Consider the following 19,215-nt stretch of genomic DNA (forward strand, 5'->3'; position numbering starts at 1 on the left):
GAAGGGGTAGAGCTTTGATCCTGATGAGAAGTCCCAAACCAGGATTCAAGGCTGGAGATATGAGTAAAAAGATACCAAGCCTGTGAAGAAGTATTATAGGTCAAGGAATAACCCAAGAGGAAAACCTAGAAGAGAATTACTCCACAATCACCAACAGAGTCTCAGGCTTAACTCCAAGGACTACAAGAGCACTTGGAAGAAATGAAACAAGATAAAAAATGAAAAAGCTCCAGAGGGGAAAAAATTGAAAGTTCAAGTAGGAGACTCTGACAATCAGAATAGACCAAATAGGAATTCATAAGGCAGCAAGAGTGGTAGTCAGAAAGGGAAAAGCAAAACAAGCTTCAATTTCAGAGGGCAGATCACTAAGACTATTAAAAGAAAATAAAGTATAAGGATCAAATATCAGGAACCAGACTAGAGAAAGAGAAGAACAATAGGATTAGAGCTTTTTTTCTTTTTTAATTACAAAGTAGTAGTGTTGATCAAATTCCTTTTCTTGTGCCTCCTCTATAAAGAGGACGGGGAGAGGGGCAGCTGGGTGGCACAGTGGACAGAGCACCGGCCCTGGAGTCAGGAGGACCTGAGTTCAGATGCGGCCTGAGACACTTAACACTTACTAGCCATGTGACCTTGGGAAAGTCACTTAACCCCATTTGACCTCTAAAAAGCAAAAAAAGAAAGAGGAGGGGGAGAGACAAAGAGGATATAGTGGAAATACATACTCTAATCTTAACTGTGAACCCAAATGGATGAACTCACCCCCATAAAACAGAAGAGGATAATGGATTAGAGAGCAGATTCCAAAGGTATGTTGTTTACAAGAAACACACTTGAAATAAAGATTCATATTGAGTTAAAATAAGGAACTGGCAAGAACAGAATTTGTTAAAAAGAGATTTGATTAATATCTTCCATTTTTATGTGACCTAGATTTCCCCATGTATTCCTCCCACTACTTGTTCCCAAAGAACCATTCCTTGAAACAAATAAGTTTTTCAAGAGGAAAAATAGGGAAAATTTAGGAAAAAAAACAACTCATTGGAAAAGAAATTTGTTGTTATATTCATTGTTCTACACCTGTGGACCCAATTTCTGTGTGAGAGGAGGGAGAAAATGTCTTATCCTTTCTCTTCTTTGGGGTCAAACTTGGTTCTTTATAATTATGAAATTTTCCACTTCAGCTGTTTTGTGATAGGTCTTCTTTCCATATGCATTATTGTCACTGTATATTTTCTCCTGACTCTACTTATTTCACTTTGTTTATAAAAACAAAATTGATCTAGAATAAAATATCAAGAATCTCAAGGGTAATAATGAAAGAAGATGAGAGAAGGGGCTTTCTTAGCTGTACTATCAAACTTATCTGTACCTCAGAGTAGTAATCATCAGAAGTATTTGATACTGATTAAAAGTAAAATTGCTCAGTGGTACAGATAGATTTGGGTACACAGAACCCAGATACTATCTCACTTGACCCCCACAAAAACCCTGGGAAGTAAATGCTACTGTTATCCCCATTTTACAGTTGAAGAAACTAAGGCAGACGGAGGTTAGTGACTTGCCCAGGGTCACACAGCTTGGAAGTGTCTGAGAGGCAAACAGCAAAATAATGTTAGATAAGCCCAAAGCTTCCAGCTGCTAAGGCTAGAGACTAAGACAAAAACTGGTGGGGAAAAAAAGAAAGTGTTCCGGTAGAAATTAGGTTTAGATCAATGTTCTGTTTTCCACAATTAGCTCTAAAAAAAATGCATGGCCCAACCATAAAAAGTGACATCAAAAACAAATTAGGATCCAGGAAGGAAATAACTTGGACCACTCTGGACAACAGAAAGAAGAATTCTTGACCAAAAAAGAGATTGCGAGAACTATACAAGTTAAAATAGGGCTGGATTTAGAGTCAGAAAGATTTCAGTTCAAGTACTGTCTCAAGACATTTTGGGCTTTATGATCCTGTGTCACTGAATCGCTCAGCTTTAGTTTTGTCATCTGTAAAATTTAGATAATGGTACTTCACAAGATTGTTTAGGATCACTTGGGATAATATATGTGAAGCCCTTTGCAAGCATTAAAAGAAGTATACAAGTGTTAGCTCATTGTATTAGATATTGTTTGTGGGCACACCAATGCATTACTTTTGAAGCCAAGAAGTAGTCCAGTCATTCTGGAAAGCAACTTGGAACCATACTAGAAATCATTAAAGTGCATGCCTTTTGACCTGGGGACATTGATAGTAAGCTCATACCCAAAAAAGGTTAAAAAGAGTGAGAGGACGCATATATAGAAATATATTCATAGCAGCACTTTTCTCTTAGAAATTAGTAAATAATTTAAAATTTGTAGACTATGCTATCAATAACTTTCTTTTCCCTTCTCTACAGGTTCATGAATCTTATCACAAATACCTGAAGCCACTGCAGTCCAAGCTGTGAAATCTGTTATAAGCAACCCCATCAGCTTCAGAAAGCATAGATTACTTTACTTTCCTCTACACTGGATGCATATGTCCTGAATAGAATCTTCATCAAATACTGATAGTCTTAGAAAACATAATAAATTGGTCCCTCATCCTCTTTTTATAAATGAAGAAAAATGGACATATTTGGGAAATTGAATGGGAAATGGATGTGTCTTAAGTGCAATTAATAGTGAGAGACTTTTTAAGCATTCAGAAAAGCTTTATAAAAATATAGTATGGCTTCTATTCACAGTGCTGCTAATTTCTGTGGTCTGTGACCTCTATGATAACTAGCAGTTTTTAACTACTAAGTAGTTGACTTTTCAAGTTATAACTGCTAATCACTGGATATATTTTAAGCATGAACTAAGTGTTTTTAAGCAAAAGTTATATTTTGAGATGCAGTAGAACCTCAGTTTGCAGGCTTGCCTGCAAATGTCCCACAACTCTTATAACCCTTCTACTACTGGGACTGTCTCAAAAAGTATGATCTAAGGAGCTAGGTTAGAGAGGGGAGGCCCATCTAAAAGTTTAGTATCACTGCTTTGTGACTGACCCCTTTTTCCTCACTCTATTCATTTTTTCTTTTGACAAATATATACTATAGACAAAGTCTTGCACCCCAATAGCATTTCCTAGCCCAAGTATTCTGTGGCAGCACCTTTCTATTATGATTAGAAATTGGTTCATTGACCTTATCCCTTTAATTTTAACTAAAAGAGCACTGTAAATGCTTTTCTACTTATATCTTTCCCAGTGAGAAGCAGTGTTAACCTCTGTGAGGACTAAGAATAAAGTTAGCACTTCAAAGTTAAAATGATTAAATAGCACCCTAAAGACAGTAGTGGTTGATGCTTGGTCTCTGCCAGAGGTACAGTGGGGACAAATCTTTTCTGAATGGAAATGAGAACAGTTCTCCTGAGTCACTGTAGCAGGAGAAAAAAAAAAGAAGGCCCACACAGGTTAGCGACTCATTGGTGCAAATGTGGTTTTTGGTTTCTTTGTGCTCTTAAGGAAGTTTATCTGAAATGCTAAAAAGTCCCTTTCTATTAAAGTCTCATTTGCACAGTTGTTCAGTAGCAAAGATTTAAGGATGTAACTTTTAATTAAACTTTGTGATTTCATTGAAATCTGTGTAATATTAAACAGCAGAAGTCACTTAATTTTATACCTCTTTCTGTGACACCCTACCTGGTGAAATTTACTTGTCCTAGAATTTTACTGGACTTGAGTATAGGATTGTATAAAAACCAAGAAAACTTTGGAATATGTTAGAACCATTATTTCAGTGCTAGTGCTTATATATGTTCTGCCAAGATGTATTTTTGTATTGATGGTAGTAAGTACATCGGAATAAGATTTGGTAAACACTATATAGCAGATCCTTGATAACGTTGAACAAGTGAAAGGAGATTGCAAAGATCAGAAGGGACCCTAAAAACCTAGTGCATCAAGTTTCATTTCCCAACTAACTCGGGCAGGACTTTTTGTATTATTTAATTCACTAAAATTCAAATGCTTTGTACCAATTTAATCAATGCAAATGGAGTCTTTTAAAATTAAGAATGAATAACTTACTTGAGATTGCAAAACCTCACTTAATTTGGAATGTGTCAGTAAAAACTAAATTTTATAAAACTTAAGATTTTCATTTTCTTCAGGTGCAAATAGTACTAAAGGTAAAGTGGAACCTACTTTAATAAGAATTCATTTAAAATTTACATCAATTGTTTTGTGCAAACACGTGATTCCAAAAGTATTTTAAAGCCATTTGCTTTCTTAAGTAAGCCAAACTTTTGAAAATCCTTTCAGTCTGGTTTTTTATTCATTTGCTTATATATGTTAGTAAAATCTTAGTGCAAGCATAAATTTCAGATCCTGGGAATAATCAAATATGTGCTGAATTAGATAGTTTTACTTAATCAGCTTTTGTTGGATAATGTTGATGCAAGCGTTTTGGCAAAATGCTTTTATCTTGATCAGTGTAGACAATTTAAAGCTAAATGTTTGAATTTAATTCACTTGATTTTTGTATTCAATGATTAATCTCCCCCATTGATATTTTGAGCACCTGAATTCTGTGTTGTTCTGTAATACCTGTTTACTAAGTAGCATTCAGTGTTTATTTTCAGCTTGAGCAGTCTCAGAGGACTTTGAGTCCCTTTGAATTTCATTGTCCTTCTAGGTAGTCTTGTTAAATATCTTAACTTGATTCATTGAGAGTGTACTTGTTTGTAGCACAGTGGCTAAATTCAGGTACTTCACAGCAGCTTTAATCAGGTGCTCCCCCTGCCATAAATTTGAGTTTGTCCTATACCTAAAGGCACCTGTCCTTTTGAATGTTAATAGTAATTGCATCTTGATTTTTTAAGGAGAAAGAACTCCAAATGGAGACTTGATAACTTTCTCGCATTTAGGGGTGAAAATTCCTGCTACTATTTGGTTTTTGCCCACTTAATTCCAAAGCCCTCTCTATTTCAGTTTTTCTATTGGAGAACCTCAGTTTGATATTAGGCTTTTACACTTCTGCTTAACACATAATACTTTTTTGAACTCTCAGATCCAGTCTCAAAACATCCCCTTTTTAATGGGGGTGTTCTGAGGTGAGGGACTGGGCTGGAATGATATTAGGGAACCTGAACTTTGAAGGCTTGGATTCTCAAATCTTCGGTGGTTTTGTCTTATTTCATGAAATCGCCTCATAAACAAGGACTTAAAAATAGCATCTAAAAATAAAGGTATAGGGTTGTTTTTTTTTAATCCAGCCAAATTTATATTCAAATTTTCAGTACCGTTTCTAGGATGAAGTCAGTAAACACCAGGAACGATGTAAGAGAGCTTTTTAGTTCAGGACTCTTTTGGGGTGAAAAGCAAATTCTAAACTCAAAGTGAGGCAGGAAAACGTGTTTCTCTTATGCTGGTGTACTGTCATTTAAAATTATGTTAAGGTAATGAGAAAAGGTTTGGGGAGTGAGGAATGGTTTTAAATATTCTGAACTATATTACAAAAGCTATTTTTGCTGCTGAGCTTGCCTCTCTTTACTATTCAGTTCCATAAATCAGGAGTTTGATGTAGAAAGTATAGAATGTTATCTTGGGAATAATACTTGAATGCTTTCTGCTTCTTAAAATGCATACAATCATACTTCAAACTTAAGGCCAGGGAATCAGTCAGTGGTTTGTAATATCTCGGTAAGGGAGCCTTGGGTTCTAGTCCCCGCTCAGCCACTAACTCTAGAAACTGGGCATATCATTTCATTCCTGTAGGCCTCGGGATTCCTCACCTGTTCTGTGTGATCCTGGGAGTTGTGAGCTGGCGCCTTTCCAAGTATTTGTAATCCGCACCTCCACCACCAAACTACCTTGCTCCCTTGTAGTGTTGCGGGGCACGTTCCACGCCTCTTTGAGTGGGATTCTCCTAAACTTTCTTCTGCAACAATAGCTAACTGTGGCAAGGAAGTGCGGGCCGGATGACCAGGCTGCAAGAACCCATTTCTTTCTTGCCGACCTACTGTCTTTTGGTCTTTGTGAGAAGTGATAACCTTAATAAAAATGTGTAATTAGTACAAATAAGAAACGGTGTCGTTTATTTGGCGGCATTCTGGTTTCAAGGCTTTGCCTTGATATTCATGGAAGGAGTCGTGACCACCACACTTCTCTCCATTAGAGATCTGGGATGACGTTTAAATACTTAAATGCTTGGCCCTTGCCCTCCCTAGAATCTCCCTTCCGCCCCCTTCCCTTCAGACCGCTGCAAGTAACTCCCAATGAAGAAGGGAAGGCGGACCTTGAACGCTGCGTGTTTGGCAAAACCGGGTCCCTGCTTCCATACACCCTCCTACACCCGCTAACGGCTGTGGCGCGCGGCATCTTGGGAGTTGTAGTTTATCCCCGCTCTCATCGTGCTTGAGGTGGCGTTTGGCCTCTGTTTCCCAGGGTACCTTGCGAGACCAGTGCCCCGACAACAGTGGAGATTAGCCACCGAGGATCTTGGCTGCCGCGTTAGAGGCCGGCACCCTCTGAGGGACCGCGGCCTACCTGGAGTGGTGGTGGGTGGTAGGGGTGGGGCCTCCGGCTGTGGTTGGGTGCAGGGGGAAGGTACTCAGGGGGCGCGTAAATTGGGGAGGTCGGGGTCGCGGGGGACCGGTGAGTGATGACTGCAGGGATGGAGGGCTGGCAGGCCGGGGGGTGGGGGCGGAGCTCGGGCTTGTAGGGGAAGCCCTGGATGTGGTCCTTCCTGCCTGGAAGGTGTGGTGGTTACCCTGGGACTGAGTACTGCCAGGGAGGGGGTAGAAAGGGTGTCCCGGTGACTGTGGTAACCCTATCCCGCCCTCTGGTGCCCAGCAGAATGCTCAGCCTGGACGCCAATGGAGCTGTGATGTCATCGATGTGGGTAGTCCCTCCAGCGGGCAAGATAGCCACCCTTCTACACCTCATGCCATTCTTGTCCGTGCATGCCACAAAGCCTCCAAAAAAAAGATCCACCCAGTGAGCCACAGGCCTTTCTCTAAGTCTTTTTGCATCCCTCACCTTGCCCATCCCTTATTCCCTTGTTGTTGATGGAATAAGGAATAAATGAATGAATGAATAAATAAGGCAGACAAACCAATTCCTAAAGATACACAGATGAACCTAAGCAGCCAAATCTGATGGGAGAGGAGATGTTGAAGGTCCCAGACAACAGATAATGAAACATACTTCCCTCCACTCAACTTAGAGGTAGGGACTCTTAGTGGTCTATATCTGATGGGTTTTTTCTTTGTCTTAAGGGAGGGTTCAATCTAGAGGGAAAGAGGATATCCCCTCCCCTACAGTAATGACTAATTAAATCCAAAAGGCCATCAACAAAATGTATTTTTTTTAAGGTAGATAGAGTTGCCAAAGTTGTCATCTTCTCGCCCTTATGCTCATTCTTTTCACACAGGGAAGCCACAGATATCTCATCCAAGGAGGAGTATGATCTGTGGTATCAGACATCCTCCCTTCATGTAGGTACTTGCTATTTTGCCCTTTTGTTTCTCAACAAAACATTTGTGCTCTCTGTATTGTTGAAATCAACTAGCTGTATTTCCATGAAACTTATTCCCCAGGCAATTACTGACATGATGGTTTTAAACAGCATTTTTCTCTTCCAATCCCAGCTATAAAGGCAGATATTCATGTAAACAAATTATTTGTAAATTAGGCAGGAGGAGCGCTAGGTGGCGCAGTGAATAGAGCACCGGTCCTGGATTCGGGAGGTCTTGAGTTCAAATTCTACCTCAGACCCTTAACACAAAAACTAGCCATGTGACCTTGGGTAAGTCACTTAACCCCAATTGACCTCCCCCCCAAAAAAAGTAAATTAGGGAGGAGTCTTTATCTGAATCCTGAACATTTTTTGTACTGACACCAATTTCCTTCACTAGGGGAGATTAAACATGACCTAATCACCTGAACTGTGTAACAAAAAGACCCCGTTGACAGGAGTCCTGACATGGTATGTAGTTTGATAGGAGACTGGAAGAAAGGGAGCCAGGGCTGTGCCAAAAGTAGAATTATGTTTGGGAACAGGGAAAGGGGGGATACTTCTGATTAAGGGACAAGCAAGGATTTCTGTGCCTTTCATTGTTCAGTTGAAAGCATATTCCCTAGTTCCTGGGGTAGAGATACAATTGTATGCTACAGGATATGGGACATGAGGGCAAAAAGACTTGCTTGGTATGGTAGCTTATTTGGTTATTGGAAAGAAGTAAATAGTAAAGACCAGCTAGTTCTCCTAATGGTCTTTGTTGGCTAGTGAATACAGAACTGTTTTTCCCAGAATGTAGCCATCCTAGGAAACTAAATAGGAAAGCTTTATAATAAAGGGCCCTCTGTTCTTTTATTCAGTTTTATTTTGTTTTCAGTTCCAAATTCTGCCCCTGTCCACCCTATATACCCATATATAGTTACATAAAACAAATTCCTTCATGAACCAAGCCCCTCCTCCCAAAAACAAGAAAGAAAGTTTCAATCTGCATGCCGGTTCTATCAGTTCTCTATCAGGATAGTGGATAGCATGTTTCATCATCAGCCCTTTGAAATTGTTGGTTGTGTTGATCAGAGTTCCTCACCCTTTCAAGTTGTTTGTCTTTACAAAATTGTTGTTATTGCATAAATTGTGCTGTTCTATTTGCTTCAGTTTTTATCAGTTCATAAATGTCTTCCCAGGTTTTTCTGAAACCATCCCCTTCATTATTTCTTACAGAACAATAGTATTCCATCCCAGTCATGTACCATAACTTGTTCAGTCATTGCTTGGTTGATAGGCATTCTCTCAGTTTCCAATTCTTTGCTACCACAAAAAGCTGCCGTAAATGGTTTTTGGATACATGAGTCTTTTTTGCTCTGATCTTTTTGGGGCTTAGTAGTGGTATCACTGGGCCAAAATGTATATACAGATTTTTGGGCAGAGTTCCAAATTGCTTTCCAGAATCATTAGACCAGTTCACAGCTCCACCAGCAGTATATTAAAGCATCTGTTTTCCTACTGCCCCTTCAGCATTTGTCATTTTATTTGTCAACTTAGCCAGTCTAATAGGGTCCTCAGTTCTGCTTCTTTGCTCTCTGGTTATACAACAAACAGCTAAGTGTGTTGAAGAGAGACCTAGTGTGTCAGCCTGAGTGTGTTGAAGAGCCCTTTCCTGCTATCTCAGCCCAAAAGATTAGTCTCAACTCCTTGTCTTCTAAATTGTAATATCCATTCATTGTTTAATTTTTTTAATATGTTTTTTTTTTCCATTTAGGCTACAAAAATGAAGAAAGGTCTGAAAAGTGAGTCCCCACAAGACACAAAAAGCACACCTATTTAGTAATTTTGACATCTTGATGTCTTAGAGCTAGCAGGAGCCATGATGTTGCTAGAAATCTACTCTCTCATCTTGCCTCACTAACTTTCATGTTTAAATAAAAAATGAGGAAGTGAGCACTTCTGTGGAGATTGAGTTGAGAGAAATCCTTGCAACAAAAGCACATTCTTCTGATTTGACTGTGTTACCAGCACAGTGTTATGGGTAGGGTGAAAATAAGAGATGGGAAGCAGGCAGGGGGAGGCCCACATAGGAAAACTTTTTTAGAGCAAATACTTTTCCATTTGTCTAAAGGGCTAAGAAAGTTTGGGAAGATAGAAGGTGATTGAAATAAAGGTATCTTGCCTGTCCCTAGAATGACTAGAGTTCCCTCCTAAAGAATTGGGATTCCCTATGAATGGAGAGAAGGAAATGATATGTGGAAATAGAATCAGCAAGTGTTGGCAACTGTTTGCATATGGAGGATGAACTAGGCAGCTAGGTGGCACAGTGGATAGAGTTCGGGGCCTGGAGTCAAATCCAGACTCAGATACTTACCAGCTGTGACTCTGGACTCTGGACAAGTCCCTTAACTTCTGTTTGCCTTAGTTTCCTCATCTGTAAAATGGGGTTGATAACAATAACATACATGGAACTTATTGTTGTAAGGATAAAATGAGATAGTATTTGTAAAATGCTGTATAAACCTTAAAGTGCTATTGAAATGCTAGTTGTTATTGTTGTTATTATCAGGAAGGAAAGTAAGAAGTTGAGGGTGATTTTAGGGTTGTGTACTTCAGTTATTGATTATACAGATAGAAATAGAGAAGTTCAGAATAGGGGTGAGTTTGGGGGGAAAATATTGTTTTGTTTTAGACATGATGAGTTTAAGATGGTTCATCTAGTGGAAAATGTCTAATAGACAGTGGGTGAAATAGGCCTGGAGCTCAGAAGAGAGATGAGGGATATTTAGATCTGGGAGTCATCAGTGTAAAGATGATCATTGAATCTATAGGAGCTGGCGAGCTTATCAAGGGAAACTGTATAGAGAAGAGGACAGCTTTGAGGGAAGTTCAGAATTTGGGGGCAGAATATCACTGATCATCGGGACCAAAAGAGTAGGGTCCCAAAAACCCAGAGAAAAAGAGTGTCTATGAGGAGGTCAGCAGTTCCAAATCCCACAGAAAAATCAAGAAGGATAAGGATTGTGGAAAGACTATCCAAAGATTTGGCAGTTAAGAGATCACTGCTCATTGATAACTTGGAGAGAACAGTTTCAGTTAGGTGATGAGATCAGAAACCAAACTGGAAGGGTTTGAGGAGGGAGAGAAAAGGAAATGCAGGCAACAAGTGTATACAGTCTTTTCTAAGAGTTTTGATATGAAGAAAAGGTGATATTATAAACTGAGAGCTTGAAGAAAATAATGGGGGTCAAGCAAAGTTTTATAAGGATGGGGGAAATCTAGGAATGTTTGTAAGCAGCAAAATTGAAGCTTAAAGAGATAGAATGTTTGGAGTGGAGGGTAGAGAGGGAGGACAAATAATGAGGAGGGGGGAATATGTTTAAGGAGTGGGATTATGTCTGAGGAGTCAGAATGGGAGATCAGGTGTACAAACAGAGTGATTGGCCTTAGCAAGGTGAAAGGCCATTTCATCAGAGCCTAGAATTAAGAAGCAGAGATTAGAAAATGATGCCAAGAAGTGGCTTTTGAGATCTAAAGTAGGGGAGCTCATAGTGAATGGCTTCTTTTTCCTCCTTAAAATATGAGTCAAAACCTCTGTTGAGGGAGTAATGTGGGAGGCTGGGGAAAGAGAAGATTTGAAATTGAATGTATTAGAGAACCAAATTATACAGGTCCATACTAACATTAATTCCCCCAATCCTCTGAGAATTTAATTTTGAGGACTCCATTTGGTATTCTGATTGGTAGACAAGGTAGGATTATAGGAAATGAAGGGGAAGGCTAAGCATCAGTCCTGAGTTTTAACATGGGAGTTTTAACTACATTTCAGGATGCATCTGATTTTATTCTTGTAAAAGACATTCTCCTCAATATTCTTCTGAGTTTATGATGTTCCCTTTTCTGTTCCAGGCTCGATTGATGATGTGCTTGGTGATCTCTTGGATGATGACAGTAAATGTTCCTTTATTGGGTTATTCTCTTTGGTCTCAAAGCCCATCCAGCCACATTCAATTCAGAATTATTTCAATAAATTTCTAATCAGTTAGCGATGTGTCTGAATGTGACCTTCTGGATTGGAAGGATTTTGGATACAGTTGCCAGAAGCCCAAGTCCCAGTTCATTAGGGAAAGAAATACATTCCACTCCTAATTCAAATAAGATCTTTAGTATATAGAAGTAAATCAGTGACACTTGTACCACTCAGGCCATTAGGAAAATGGAGCCCCTTAAAAAAAAGAAAAAGGAAAAAGGAGTCTTTATTTGACCCACATACCCTATAACTTGGAGCATCCATAGGTCTTCCATTTCCTCAAGGTGGGATCAGGTGAGTGAGATGAGATCCTTATCTGCACCCCCCACCTCCACATTGGTTCTCAGAGGGCTAGTGTTGGAATCCTTTTAGTTATAATGCCTCCTTTCTTCCCTTTTCTTCCTTTCTCACATATACAAATTCACCACTAAAAGATGTAGTTACTTCTTGCTCGGGATATGCCTCTGGTGACCATGGCATGTACTATTGTCCTCCCACTGCAGATTTGTATAAGGATGATAGAAGTTTCCACTCAGCCCTGGGCCCTTTTCATGGGACAACCACATGACTCCTGATTTTATTTTCAGCTATGCCAGCTGAGAAGCCTCTCCAATCAGCTGCAAATACCAGGGATAACCTAGGATCATCTCGGGGCTTTTCTTTGAGGGCCAAAAAAAAGTGAGAATAAGTCCATATAGATCTCTGGATGTCTGCTTTTATCAGCCATTTCTTGCTGCCAGCTTGACCTTCCTGCCTTCTCCTTTGCCCTTTGTTTTGCTTTTGGCCCCATTGTCTTATCCCTTGCTGATGGTGCTTTTAGTTCATTGGCGTATCGTGACATTAGTGAACATATCTGTGCTTTCGTCAAGGTAACCTCAAAAAATGGCTTAACTTTTCTGGGTCTCAAGTTCTTTACCAGAAAAGAGTATTAGATTAGATCAGGAGTTCTTCACCCTGGGTCCATGAACTTGTTTTTGTTGTTTATTTGTTTTTAATTTGAGTAACTCAATATAATTAGTTTTTCTTTATAATCCTCTGTATTCATACATTTAAAAACATTCTGAAGTGTCCATTGACTTCACTAGACTATGAGAATGAAAGTAATACACAAAAAATTGTTAAGAACTGGACTAAATAATCTCTAAAACCCCCCCTAGTGCTAAAATTTTGATTTCTTACTGAGAAGAAATTGTTGAAAGCCATTTGCACCTCCACCTTCTCTGCCTTTCTTGGAATTGTAAGCTGCAGTCAGGAAATCTGTCTCTTTGTAATTCTCCAACTCTGTTGCCAGGTCCATTCTGGAAGATGATTTCTTCAGTACCATGGCAGCCCAGGCAGGTGCAGATGCTGAGGTGAGACAGACCCTGGTCACTGCCATTTGTTCCTCTGTACTTGTTGGCCAGGGGCAGTGTATGATGGCTGGTGTGATCTAAGTTATGACTATGAAAAGCTTTTAAACTTCTCATAGTGCCTAGTTTATGTTTAAAATAAAGTAATATTCCAAATCTACTTAGTGAACCCAAAGCCAAGAACTTTTCTTTCCACTGAAAGTTCAGCTAATTATTGGAACTCCATGAATCTGTTGTTTACATGAATTTTATTCCTCATGCATGCTTCTCATGGGTACCTAGAGTCATGCCCAGCCTTAGAGGTGGGAATTGGCAGAGCCTCTGAGTGCTTGTTGTTGTAATGACCTTTCTACCTGGAAAGAATAGAAAGGCATAGAGACTACTACTTTCTGGTTCTTTGGCCTTCCGTGTACCATCTTCCCTTGGAAGAGTTGAGTGATAATATGGTAGAGTTGATTTTTTTATACTTACTAATGTATGTCTTCCATATTTCCTTTCCTGGGAGCTCAGTTTTCTGATATCTCAGATGCAGACCCACAGGCTTTGATACGGTCTATGAAGGTAATGTATTATTTTCATCATTTCTTAGTCTTGGGAGGAAAGTAAAATTTGAACTGAACTGATTTGGGGAGGCTTTTGTTTCATTTTTTAAAATATTTCTCCAATTTTAATTGTATTTCTGAGGGGTTTTTATATAAAACAAAATAAAACTTTGCTGAACCTGATGCAGGCAATGACCTTTTAAGTCCTTTTCAGTGTGGAGAGACTTCCCACTGCTAGGATCTTCTTTTAAAAAAATGGAGATTACCAGAAACCTAGTCGCCACAGTGACCAGGGCTTTGGTAAAGACAGAAGCACCAAGAAGTAGCTATTATCCTGGGATGAAATGGGGTAATCCCAAGGTAGAAGACTCTGCTAGCTGTACCATTGGCAACTTTTCACAAAGAGAGAAAATGTTTCCTCCAAAGACTGCTTCCCTGTGCTCATAGTGTTTCCCCATGTTCATTCCACTTGCTCAATGCAGTGAGTACACTTGTCTATTCAAGTACACAAGTAAGCCTTACCAGTTTAAGGGAATCTTGCAGCCCAAACTATGGGATTAATCTAAATTACAACTGTGTAATCTTGTGTCACTCAACTAGCTTGGCCCATGTATAAAGCATTAAATAACTTCTTTTTATGTTCCTTGTTTTTACTTTCCTTTATTTCAGTAAGCCCCTTTATCTAGCCCTGACCCTTGTGACTACTGTCCACATTCAGACCCAGGCTAAGCCCTCAGTTTCCTAGGTCTTTGGAATTAGGATGTTTTCTAGTACAAGCCTTAGATTTACTCTCTTTGGCTTTAGGTAAGAACTCCCTCTGTGGTAGCCATTTGATCTGCTATTTTGGTTGCTATCCCCTGAGTCCCATTCTTTGGAATTTTGAACCTTGGATCACATTTTTGGATCTCTTCTTTTCTTGTCCTACTCTTTCAAAGAAATTCTCTAGCTTATTCACAACATTGTCTCTGAGGACACAAACCTACATGGCTCAGCCTGGAATTTTTATCCTCTTGGGATGGATCTTTCCCTCTCAAAGATGAACTAGTTCATATTCCCTCAGATCTTGTCATCTAGGCACCTTGTCCTCCAGGAAGACACCATTATTGAAACAAGAATCAACCTTCCTTTTAACTATTTTCTAATCTGCCTTGCCTCTGCCAGGCAGAATACCCCAAAGTTCACTGTTATTTTTGGTTTTACCTTGTCCTGATTGCTTGTAAGTGGTACCTTTTCATTGAGGGGTCCATTTTGGAGTCTTCATTTATTCAGGGTTTTCTTCTCATTTGCTCACGCTACACCTATCCCAATTCCTATTTGCACTGCAGATAGACAGTTTTAGAATTAGCTGTGAGCCAGTCTCCTTTAGCCAATGGAAATAGGTGTGCAGCTTTTCCTATTTGGTAGCCAGCTCAAAAGAGCCAGTCCAGAATTTATGCAAGTACTAAATGGGGAGGCTCAGTGCTGAGAAAGAGACTGGAGTCTTAGGAAGATCTTTTAGCATATAAATCTTAGAATAGGGCATTCCCCTAATTGAAGTCTTTCTTTCCCCATTTGAAAAATGAGGATATGGGGCAGCTAGGTGGCGCAATGAATAGAGCACCAGCCCTGGAGTCAGGAGGACCTGAGTTCAAATCTAGCCTCAGGTACCGTGTTTCCCCAATAATAAGCCCTCCCCCGAAAATAAGCCCTATTGAGATTACTACTGTAGTGAAGGTGATACCCTGCGCTACACGCTACATTACGGTACCCTCTGTATGCACCGTCCCCCCCATGCCCCCCGTGAAACGCACGCCGCACTCCGAGCTGCATTCAATCAGAGCTGCAGCAGCAAGCGCGTCATCCTGTTCTTCCCCAGTGATTTGCTTATTGAATAAAGGTACATTTTTTTGTTCACATTTACCTGTTTATTAAAATTGCTGTCAATGTTCATTAAAATAAGCCCTCCCCTGAAAATAAGCCCTCTGGTGTTTTTCTGTCCAAAAAAATTAATAAGACAGTGTCTTATTATCGGGGAAACACGGTACTTGACACTTACTAGCTGTGTGACCTTGGGCAAGTCACTTAACCCCAATTACCTTGCCTTCCCCCCTCCAAAAAAATGAGGGTAATAATAACTCCCAAAGCTATTGTAATGAATGCCAAATGAATTGATTGCCTTTGCCTAATGAAAACAACAGTACTCCAGTGGGGATCCCTCCTTACCCTCCTGATTTTCTAGGATATGGATGACATGGATGCTGATCTCTTAGGCCTGATGAAGTCTAACCTAACTAGTAATAAAACAGCTGCAAAAGGTTCTGGAAAAGAGGAGATTCCTGGTGATAGACCTACAGGAAAAGTAGTAGCCAATGAGAGAGGTGAGCAGGAAGTAACTAACTATGAATCCATTGTAAAGACTAGAGATTTGGAAGAAGTTTGGATTATAGATTCCCTGTCTTTGTATACTCAATTCAACTAACATTAGGCACCACAAAATACACAAAGGCAAGAAAAGAATGTCTAGGAAAGAAGTATGATACAAATGTTGGATTTGGATCTAGTGGCCCTAGGTTCAAATCCTGTCACTACCTGTGTGACTTTGAACAAGTCACTGAGGTTCCTCATCTGTAAAATGAGGAGATTGGACTAAATGACCTCTTGAAGTCCATTCCAGTTCTAAATCTTTATTCTTTGATCTAGTTTGTCTAGAGTAGAGATTTTGTGAAAAGGAGAAGCTTTTAGAGGAGTACACTGTCCTCTACCCTGGGTTTATGAGGCTAAAAAAAGGCCAAGATTGTGGCAATCTGTCTTCTCCCTAGGACTACTAGTTGGGCCCTAGTTGGGCATGGCCTGGAGGGCCCAATTAGGTTAAGATGGAACATTATATTATGGAATTTCTTTTGAATCCTTATTTCATCTGGAGATTCTTATCTCCAGGCTCATGGAGCTCCCAGACTCTAGGTTGTTCTGGAGAATCTTGTTAAAATTGGATGGAGGTGAGCCTGCTTCCCATAGACCAAAAGTCAGCTCTGTCAATGACCTAGGAAGAAATGCATTCACCTTAGGGATGCCCGTTTTCATATCCTTCCTTCCAGAAACCCATACCTATTTGGGTGACATGAGATATATAGGGGACTGTGAGAATCAACAAAAACTGTGTGATCATACTTCCCATACTTTCTTGTAGGAGAGAACGTTTCCACCAAGAAGCCTGTGCCTTCCACTGGGAGCATTGGGCGCCCATACAAGAAGTTTTCCTTTGATGGTACCACAAAGTTCCTATATTATACTCCTAAGGTCCCCTTAGTTTTTAGAGTATGGCTGACTTAGCAGTAGACATTTGCCTACTTCCTGAAGCAAATCACAATATACACCAGATGATGGAGAATAAAGATTGATGCCAAAGATCTTATTCCCACCCCAGTGGGGGGGAGGGGACAATAAGATTTTATGTGGAAGACAAATTTTAGGGACTTAATTACAAAATAAGATCATGGACTTGGGAGCTTCAGGTCAAGCTAGAGATGTCTATGAATCATTAGAAAAGTCACCTTTCCCTTCATGTTACATTTGTGTCTTGTCATCTGAGCTGTGAGTTACAAGTTATAGAGATTTACTGTATACTAGAGTGTGGTATATTCATATTAGATTGGGGATTAGCAGACCACCTGACTCCTCTTTATTCAGAGTCCCTCTTAACAAACAATATCCTAGGATTTAGTAGCAGTTTGTGTTTATTAAGCATCTGGAAACCTTATTTTAAGGGAAGGCTAAGAGCATGACTCCACAATTAATGCATGTTTTTCATAAATTTCCCTGGAACTTGATCTCATCTTTCTTTTCTATATGAAAGATTTGGAGGACCCCATGGCAGGGCTTCTCTCTGATGAAGAGGAAGGAACTGACAAGAAGCTACCTATGAAAGAGGGTAAAGCAGTCCCTGAAAAGAGCCCTACCATAGTTAAAAATCAAGGTAAGAGGAGAGATGGATGGATGACTTGGTCTTACTGTGTGAGAGGTTTAGCTGGTAGCAGAATGTGTCAGGCCAGGCTTTTCCCATAAATAAGAAATAGCCCAACCCAGGGGAAGGGAACTGCTCTAGCAAAACCCTAAGACAAAAATAAAGGATACCTGGCCAGAAAGGATAAGTGACATCCTTTTCAGAACATGGATGATAGGAACATGGGACATGTGAGCCATAGGTGCTGTGACCTGTCCTGCAGACCAGAATGGGGGAGGGGCAAATTTGGTGGGCAGGATACCTGCCATCTTGCCTGCCTTTCTCTATGCCTAACTTGAAAGTTTGGACTGGGGGAGTATAGATTTTTTGTCTTAGGAGGAAGCCACCCAGAGCTGAGTATCAGAAACTAATCCAATGAGTCTCTACTTCTCTAATGCTACCTTTCTTTGATTATAGCAAGAAGCTTTTAGGCATTGTGTCATGAGTTCCATTAGGTTTCTTTTGCTTTTCAGCAGAGTTGTAGTTTATTGATCACAACAGCATCTATATACATTTGCTCATATCCTTTGACCACCAATCCATTAGGGGAACAGCTTTTATTGTTCCCCTTCCCCATTCCCCTTTTTTTTTTAGTCAATCAGAATTAAATGTCTTGCCTATAGTCAAATAATAAGCTTTGAGGCCAGATTTGGACTCAGTGCTACCAGGCTGTACCTCAGCTTTTATTCTTATATATTAGTGTTCCCTACATATTTTGTATCAGACCCTTATGAGAGTTGCTTCATGCAAAGATGGGTTTTTTTCCTCCCAATCAAGGGTTTCCCTTTCTATCTTAGTTGTGTTGGCTTTATTAATGAAAACGTTTTTTTACTTTTATATAATTGAAATGATCTATTTTATCTTTTGTGGTTGAATTTCCCCTTGTTCAGTTAAGAATTCTCCTCACTGTGCTTGGAAAGGTGTCTGATATGATTCTCTTGTAAATTTTTTATTGTAGAATCTTTAACATTCAGGTCATGTATGTCTAGTTTAAGCTTACTGTGTTTTATGGAGTGAGAAAGTGCTCTAAACCTAATTTCTGCCAAATTTCTTGGCAATTTTCCCAGCAGTTTTTGTCAAATAGGGAGTTTTTCCCCAAGTAATTTATATTCTCACATCTATTGAACACCAAGTTGTTGAGTTCACTTGTTTCTAGTTCATTCTCTTCTAGTCCATTCTTCTGACCTTTTTTACCTTTTAGCCAATACCAAAATAGTTTTGATAGTTACTGTTTTGCAATATAATTTGAAGCCCACAAGTGCCGTTTCTCCTTTTATTCCTTCTTTATTTTCATTATTTCCCTTGAGTTTCTAACCTTTCGTCCTCCAAATGAATCAAAATTCATCAAATACTATTTTTCTAGCTCTATAAAGTGTCCTTGTAGTAATTTGATTGGTATGGCAGTAAATATGTCAATTGATTTGGGTAATTTCGTCGTTTTTATTATTTTGGCATGCTGCATGCCCTTCCACTTATTTAAGTTGTTCGTTATTTCTTTTTAGTATTTTGTAGTTATTATCTACGTAGTTCTTGAGTGATATATATATACATGTGAAAAATAATAATAGATTAATTTAATGAGTGTACCGAAGGTAGCTTGACTTGCTTCTTATCTTGAATCATGCTGCTTATTTTGTGGGGGGCAAATTAAGCTCAAAATGACGACCCTTGGTGGACATAATGTGTTTATAGACTTCTTGTAGTGACTCCTTGCCTTCCTGAGAGTCCTTTGCCCATAGGTTGGGAATCACCTCTTTGGGAATTCATCCATTCCAGATGACCTGTTCTCTTTGTTTTCTGAACACAAAATGCATATTGTCATATATTGTCACCTTCCAGTCTTTGAACATAGTCTTGTCTATGC

At 39.5% G+C, this 19,215-nt stretch overlaps 2 protein-coding genes across 18 annotated transcripts in view; both read left to right on the forward strand.

The window, feature by feature from the left end:
• Positions 1-6,035, forward strand: part of ACOX1 (acyl-CoA oxidase 1) — a 52,822-nt gene extending 46,787 nt beyond the window's left edge. For all 3 annotated transcript variants that reach the window (XM_069076336.1, XM_069076335.1, XM_069076337.1), the window contains exon 14: positions 2,382-6,035. In XM_069076336.1, coding sequence (XP_068932437.1) covers positions 2,382-2,432 — 51 coding nt within the window. In that variant the 3' untranslated portion in view covers positions 2,433-6,035. The remainder of the gene's footprint in view (positions 1-2,381) is intronic.
• Positions 6,036-6,377: 342 nt separating this feature from the next.
• FBF1 (Fas binding factor 1) overlaps positions 6,378-19,215 on the forward strand; it is a 33,112-nt gene continuing 20,274 nt past the window's right edge. For 2 of the 15 annotated variants that reach the window (XM_069076345.1, XM_069076346.1), the window contains exons 1-11: positions 6,378-6,507; positions 6,806-6,946; positions 7,383-7,446; positions 9,226-9,253; positions 11,361-11,402; positions 12,069-12,159; positions 12,773-12,833; positions 13,341-13,391; positions 15,591-15,729; positions 16,539-16,616; positions 17,205-17,324. In XM_069076345.1, the coding sequence (XP_068932446.1) occupies positions 6,807-6,946; positions 7,383-7,446; positions 9,226-9,253; positions 11,361-11,402; positions 12,069-12,159; positions 12,773-12,833; positions 13,341-13,391; positions 15,591-15,729; positions 16,539-16,616; positions 17,205-17,324 (814 nt within the window). In that variant the 5' untranslated portion in view covers positions 6,378-6,507; position 6,806. Of the gene's footprint in view, positions 6,508-6,805; positions 7,178-7,382; positions 7,451-7,643; positions 7,758-7,866; positions 7,938-9,225; positions 9,254-11,360; positions 11,403-11,984; positions 12,160-12,772; positions 12,834-13,340; positions 13,392-15,590; positions 15,730-16,538; positions 16,617-17,204; positions 17,325-19,215 lie in introns of those variants that run through there. The other 13 variants (XM_069076353.1, XM_069076350.1, XM_069076348.1 and 10 more) reach the window with 13 other exon arrangements.

This window comes from Petaurus breviceps, unplaced genomic scaffold, assembly GCF_028583685.1.
Source record: "Petaurus breviceps papuanus isolate PSGF00001 unplaced genomic scaffold, PetGlider_PUasm1.0 90925, whole genome shotgun sequence".
NCBI lineage: Eukaryota > Metazoa > Chordata > Mammalia > Diprotodontia > Petauridae > Petaurus > Petaurus breviceps.